General features: G+C 43.5%; 1 protein-coding gene across 2 annotated transcripts; it reads right to left on the bottom strand.

The window, feature by feature from the left end:
* Positions 1-2222: 2222 nt before the first annotated feature.
* On the bottom strand, positions 2223-6622 carry LOC128459072 (zinc finger protein OZF). Of its 2 annotated transcripts, none has more exons than XM_053444180.1 (2): positions 6268-6622; positions 2223-3661 (listed from the first exon to the last, which is right to left on the bottom strand). In XM_053444180.1, the coding sequence occupies exons 1-2, from the start codon at positions 6569-6571 to the stop codon at positions 2316-2318; spliced, it is 1650 nt and encodes a 549-aa protein (XP_053300155.1). In that variant the 5' UTR covers positions 6572-6622; the 3' UTR covers positions 2223-2315. The 2 variants fall into 2 exon arrangements, with proteins under 2 accessions (XP_053300155.1, XP_053300156.1); XM_053444181.1 differs by lacking the exon at positions 2223-3661 and adding an exon at positions 4177-4240.
* Positions 6623-6960: the final 338 nt, after the last annotated feature.

The raw sequence follows: 6960 nt of genomic DNA, 5'->3' as shown, positions 1-6960 counted from the left end.
CGCTCCGGTCCGTAGCTCCGCCCCCCGCCTCGCGCACTCGCTCAGAGAGACACAGTGAAAGCAGAGCGCGTTCTCGTGGAGCAGCCTTTCAGTGACCGACTGCTTCTTAACTATGGAAACAGTGAAAACCAGAGTTTCTATGGTCTCAGCTGCTCAGAGATCAGCGCTTCAGCTTCTTCATCAGAGCAGAAGCTGCAGTTGGTTTGTACCGATGTTCAGTTTCTGTGTCCGGCTCCAGTCTGACCTGCTCTCCCTTTTTGTTTTCACATTTAAAATTAAATATATATTTTTAAGCTATTAGGCTGCAGCTATATGTTTTTATAGAAAAGGAGTTTAATGTGGCTATAAAATGTGACTAAAACTAGACTAAAATGGAATTAGTTTTCGTCGACTAAAACTAGACTAAAATGGAATTTGTTTTCGTCGACTAAAACTAGACTAAAACTAAGAAGGATTAAAATGACTAAAAGGTGACTAAAACTAATATGCATTTTCGTCAAAAGACTAAGACTAAGACTAAATCAAAAATAGCTGCCAAAATTAACACTGCAACCTACTAGAGCACTTCGCTCCCAGAATTTAGGCCTACTTGTCGTCCTCAAAGTCTCTAAAAGTAGAGTAGGAGCCAGAGCTTTTAGCCATCAAGCTCCTCTGCTGTGGAATCATCTACCACTTTCAGTTCAGGAGGCAGACACTATCTGTTCGTTTAAGAGTAGGCTTAAAACCTTCCTTTTTGATAAAGATAGATAGAGCTAATTAGTGCGGCAGCAAGTAACTTGTCCTATGTTCTAAAATAGGAAGCGTTTAGATTAAAAAGGCAGAGGTATTGATGGCTGATCTACTGAGTGGGCCACATGGTTTTCATCGTACTACCATACAAACCAGTAGCCAGTCAGATTTACCTGGAGCCTCAGTGTAGCCTCAAGTTCAGCCTGTATCATTGATTACAAGGCAAAAAACCCTGATGACGTAAAAACGCAAAGGGAATTTATGACACATGATACACAGAGCTTCTCTTTCCAGCTTCTCCTTCCTCTTCTCCATCCTTATCACATCGAAGTAAGTCATATCTCATCAGTACATGTTACTGACTTGACCCCTTCCCGAGTCCCTTTGCTTTATCGCCCGCAGATCCGGGCCCGCTGTGACCGCACCATGGATTACGATTGTGGATCGCGCATCAGAGGTCGCAATGGTGGATCCAGTATGGCGGATTCTATATCGTGCGGGCTGATCGTAATTGTAATGGCGGATCCCTTGTCGCGTTGGCATCATATAATCGGGTACGTCATTGGACCAGGACCGCGGCGGCGGCTCGTGGTGGGTGGCGGTGGACGGTGACAGAGGACTGGAGTGGCGTTCTGGTCTGGATGGTGGATTGTGGTCCTGCTGGTTGCTGACCATGGACTGTGATTGCAGCGGGACTGCTTGGCATGTCATGTTGGGGTTGTCCTTCGGGATGCTTACCCTCATCAAATACTGCTAGAGACTTTAATCTTTAATCTTGAAGACTTTAATCTTGAATATGTTTTCCTGCACGTGGCATCTATTGCACGTCTGTCCGTCCTGGGAGAGGGATCCCTCACATGTGGCTCTCTCTGAGGTTTCTAAGTATTTTTTCCCTGTTAAAAGGGGTTTTAGTAGTTTTTCCTTACTTTTGCTGAGGGTTAAGGACAGAGGATGTCACACCCTGTTAAAGCCCTATGACACGAATTGTAATTTGTGAATATGGGCTATACAAATAAAATTTGATTGATTGATTGATAATGGTGGAGAACCACGACCGAGGTCGGCGGCTGATGATGGATCCTAATAAGTGGCAGTGGACAATAACTGTGGACTATAGTGGATCCGATCTGGATGGCGGATCATGATCTTGCTGGCTGCTGACCATAGACTATGATTGCAGCAGGACTGCTTGACATATAGTATTGAAATTATCCTTCAAAATGTTTACCCTCATCAATGCTGCTAAAAACTTTAATCTTGATGTTTTCCTGCACTTGACATCTATTGCACTTCTGTCCGTCCTGGGAGAGGAATCCCTCACATGTGGCTCTCTCTGAGGTTTCTACGTATTGTTACCCTGTTAAAAAGGTTTTCAGTAGTTTTTCCCTACTTTTGCTGAGGGTTAAGGACAAAGGATGTCACACCATGTTAAAGCCCTATGAGACGAATTGTGATTTGTGAATATGAGCTATACAAATAAAAAAAAATGTTGATCAATTTGATTGATTTATTGACTTCTCTCCTTCATGAATCCTCACATCTCGTACATAGGACTGAATCTTCAATCTTTTTTAATCACACTCAGATCAACTAATAGGTTTCTCTCCTGTATGACTCCTCTTATGTTTATTTAGATTGCTCCTATCGCTGTATCTTTTACCACACTCAGGGCAACTAAACGGTTTCTCTCCTGTATGACACCTCATATGTGAATTTAGATTTGACCTTGTGTTACAACTTTTACCACACTCAGAGCAACTAAACGGTTTCTCTCCTGTATGACACCGCATATGTGCAGTTAGATGGCCCCTTTGGTTAAATCCTTTACCACACTCAGAGCAACTAAACGGTTTCTCTCCTGTATGACTCCTGATATGTGTATTTAGATGGCCCCTTTTGTTAAATCGTTTACCACACTCAGGGCAACTAAACTGGTTCTCTCCTGTATGACTCCTCATATGTATATTTAGAACGCTCCTATCTCTAAATCTTTTACCACACTCAGATTCAGGGCAACAAAACGGTTTCTCTCCTGTATGACTACTCATATGTCTATTTAGTTGGTCCCTTTGGTTAAATCTTTTATCACACTCAGAGCAGCTAAACGGTTTCTCTCCTGTATGACTCCTCATATGTATATTTAGATTGTTCCTGTCCCTATATCTTTTACCACACTCGGGGCACCTAAACGGTTTCTCTCCTGTATGACCCCTCATATGTGAATTTAGATGGCCCCTTTTGTTAAATCTTTTACCACACTCAGGGCAACTAAACTGGTTCTCTCCCGTATGACTCCTCATATGTATGTTTAGACTGCTCCTATCTCTATATCTGTTACCACACTCAGACTCAGGGCAACTAAACGGTTTCTCTCCTGTATGCTTCCTCATATGTGAATTTACATGGCCCATTTGGTTAAATATTTTACCACACTCAGAGCAACTAAACAATTTTTTTTCTGACTTACATCCAATATCACTTAGAGGCTGTTTGTTATTGCTTGTATTTAAATCACTCTGAGGTTCCCTGGTCTCCATCCAATCATCCTCACTTTCTTCAGTCTCAGAAGAGTCTTCAGTCTTGTCCTCAGGACCTGGTTGTAAACGTCCATCAGGACTTAAGTTCCTGGCTGGTTCTGGTCCTCCACAGTCCGCTCTGTTCTCCTTCGTCTCACTCAGATGAAGCTTTGACGTTTTAAGTTTCTCTTCATCTTCTTCACTCTTCACAGCGACAGGAGTCAATGTGAACCTGATATCAGCCTCCTCCAGTCCTTGAAGCTGCTGTCCATCCTGATTGGTCCACGGTTCCTCCTGTTCCTCTTTTAAGTTGGGGGGCTCTTGGTCCTCCTGGTCCACAAGGGTGCTCCACTGCTGCTGCTCAGGGGGAACCTCTTCTTTATTCACCATCAGTTGCTGGACGTCTGCAGGACTCACTGAAACACAAATACACACATTTATCATTTCAGAGTTTCCTGAAGTGTTTTGAAAAACTTGTTTTGTGTCATTTAATGTTGATTTTTGAACGATCTCATTCAGAAAGTCGAGATGTTAAGGTTGTTTACAGTTGGTGTTACGACACAGCTTGTAAAGGAAGCAGCATAAAACAAAAGGTTTCTGGTAAAAAAGTTTTTCATTTTGAGCCCAAATAAACCAATTAGGTCTCTAACAGAGCAGAGCAGGGCGAGGGGCAGTTAGTTAGTTGGTTAAGCCGCTTTCAGACAAGAACTGTGGGTAAAACTCAGAGAAATGTGTCCAGACTTTCTGTTTCAGACATGAGCAACACAGCAGCAGGTTTTCTAAACACACTTGTTCACAACAGCATCACATCCTCCTCATTATTCAGGTGAGAGCTGGAGCAGCCGGGTGCAGCAAAAAGAGACAGGAAGTGGCATATTAACTCTGCTGTTCCAGTTTAACTTGCGGCCATATCAACTGGCGATATGTTTACCTTTTTCCAGATGTTGACGGTCGTTTGCAGAGCTGGTGGCAGATTTGTCATTTTCACAAAGCGCCTGTACAACATACATTTTTTGATTTTCACAAAAAATATGGTGTGGTGATACAGGCAATTGAGGACGCTTCATCTGGAATCGATTTGCCTGCTAACTATAAGTGGGCGTTTCGTGTGCTCGTTGATATAATGGTTGGTGCGCATCGATTCCCGTGGTGGGATTTCTGTAACATTTATATTTAGTCCGAAGATGACACTGACACAAAAGGCACTTTATTTTTAATGATGATGTTTCATGAAACGTCCTCAATTGCCTATATCACCACACCACATTGTTTGTGAAAATACAACAAAAGATAAATAGTTTTATTATTATTAATCACTATTATAATTTGCCAGAGTTGTCATTATTACACAGTGAACTTTATTTACTCATTCGACTGACACAGCACCAACAAAGCACAAAGCCATCTGACAGAAGAGAAGAAATACACAACACGTTGTTCGACATGAAGACGTTAAGTTAGTTTTCCAGATTTGCCTTGTCACACATGTGTCATGTTCAACACACTCGACACACTTCGGACAGATCATCTGTTGACTTCACACAAATAAACAACACTTGCATGACAGAAACTACGAAAAACAAACACAGCCGTTCTGTGATGAGCGTTTGGGTTGTTTTCATTCTCCGATGACAGAACCGTATCATCGAGAACAGCGGGGACATCTATTAAAATCACGTCCGCTGACTTTAACCAGCAGCGACAGGAGGACACGTGAAGCTTTACACGTCCATTAGAAGCACGTTCACCAGCTTTACTCACAAAAATACAGCTCAAGCTTCCGCCTTGTTGATGTGAGGGATGTTTACATGTGCCACTTGTTTGGTGTGTGCGCTTTGTAATGATCACCAGCGTCATGTGTGTTCTTCATAACTCCCTGTGTCTCCTATGAAGAGGAGCATGAGATTTGTAAAGCCTGGTTTTAAGTATACAGCGTTTATTCTGTGTTTAGACTATCACCAGATGACATGGGCGTTACCTCAAAGCACATCTGGTGTTATTCAGCTGACAAAGCAAAGAACAACACATTTATCTGATGCGCGATGAAGATCTCAGCGGCTCGGTGGCGTAATGAGATCGTCATCAGGCCAGAAGCTAATACTGCCTCGGCTCGTTGTTTCGAATCCCGGTCAAGGTTTTTGTACTATTTTTCTTTTTTTTTAAACCAGTTGATTTATATTGCTGTCTCAACGTGATGCTGACACGGACACATTAACTCGGGAAGGGTTTTTATTTCAGCGAGACCTTCAGTAGATCACCGCACTTCACACACAGGCAACTTCTACAGGTGCACCATAGAGAGCATCCTGACTGGCTGCATCACAGCCTGGTATGGCAGCTGCACCGCCCTTAACCGTAAGGCTTTACAGAGGGTGGTGAAGTCCGCCCAGCACATCACCAGGACGGCGCTACCATCCATAGAGGACCTCTACTTCCAGCGGTGCAGGAAGAAGAGCAACCGGATTATTAAAGACCCCTTTCACCCGAGCAATAAACATTTTTGCCTGCTGCCGTCGGTACCGCAGCATCTGGGCCCGCACCACTAGGCTCAGAGACAGTTTAATCCCCCAGGCCATAAGACTTTTAAACTCCTCCCAACTGCAATAACTCCACTAAATAAGCACCGTGGCATATTTGCACTATTGTTCTTTCTTTCTCCAGCTGTAGATATATATTTAGATATATGTATTTTATTTCATATTTTAAAGTTTTGATATTCTATTTTACACTATTTTATTCAAATTCTGTTTTTTTAATTCTTGAGCATTGTTAGAAGAGAGCCTGTGACTCAAGCATTTCATTGGCCTCGACTGCTTAATTGTTATCTCTGTGCATTTGATAATAAAGCTCTTGAATCTTGGTCAAAATTACGAATCTGCCACCGTCTCTGCAAACGACCGTCAACATCTGGAAAAAGGTAAACATATCGCCAGTTGATATGGCCGCCAGTTAAACTTGAACACCGCTGCTCGAGCTGATGCTAGCTAACGTTAGCCTGTGAGCGGTTCCTCCCGGGACTGACCTGCTCTGCGCAGCCGGACTACGGGCTGCATCACGGCATCGAGCAGCCTCCTCTGGCGGCAGATCTCCCGCTCGGATCGCTCTGTCTGCTCCATTCTGTCTTCGTACTCTGCCAAGGTTTCCTCAAGCCCCGCGAGGATCTCCTCCCCCGCGGCCTCGAGCCGCTCGGTGAGCAGCGCTCTCAGCTCCGGGACTTGAGCCTTTCCTCCTCCTTTCTCCACCACGAGCAGGAAGTCTTCAGCGGCAGCAGTGATCCGCGCATGTACCGACACCCGCAGCAGCTGCACGGCGGACATGTTCCTCATTTCTGCACACTTTGAGTCTCTGGAGCGAACAAAGACAGCCAGCGGCAGGAAACAGAGACTCCTAGCTCCGAGCCAGCAGCGACCCCTGTTGGACTGGAGGACGAAGAGGAAACGAAAGTACTAATACTGCACAGTAAAAATACTCTGTTACAAGTACTTGATAAACAAGAACTAAAGTATAAGCAATAAATAAACTTAACCAATGGTGGAAGAAGATTCGGATCATTCACTAAGGTAAAAGTAATAACAACGTAAAGTAATTTTCCATTACAAGTAAAAGTACTGAGACAGTGAAGTAGAAATATTAAATAATTAAATTAAACAAACTTAAACCATTAAAGCAGCACTGAACGGGCTCGGGCACATGTATTTTGAAGTGTTGCATGCGT

The sequence above is a fragment of the Pleuronectes platessa genome, chromosome 16 (genome assembly GCF_947347685.1).
Source record: "Pleuronectes platessa chromosome 16, fPlePla1.1, whole genome shotgun sequence".
Lineage (NCBI taxonomy): Eukaryota > Metazoa > Chordata > Actinopteri > Pleuronectiformes > Pleuronectidae > Pleuronectes > Pleuronectes platessa.
Note: the sequence above shows the minus strand (reverse complement) of the source record. Positions and strands in the feature narration are given on the sequence as shown.

What these genes read in the sequence shown, in the direction of transcription:
- LOC128459072 (XM_053444180.1), bottom strand. Translation starts at nt 6,571, where the DNA reads ATGAGGAACATGTCCGCCGTGCAGCTGCTGCGGGTGTCGGTACATGCG. An exon ending in AGTCCGGCTGCGCAGAGCAG is followed by an intron (nt 3,662 to 6,267) that starts GTCAGTCCCGGG and finishes TTTGTGTTTCAG; the next exon opens with TGAGTCCTGCAGACGTCCAG.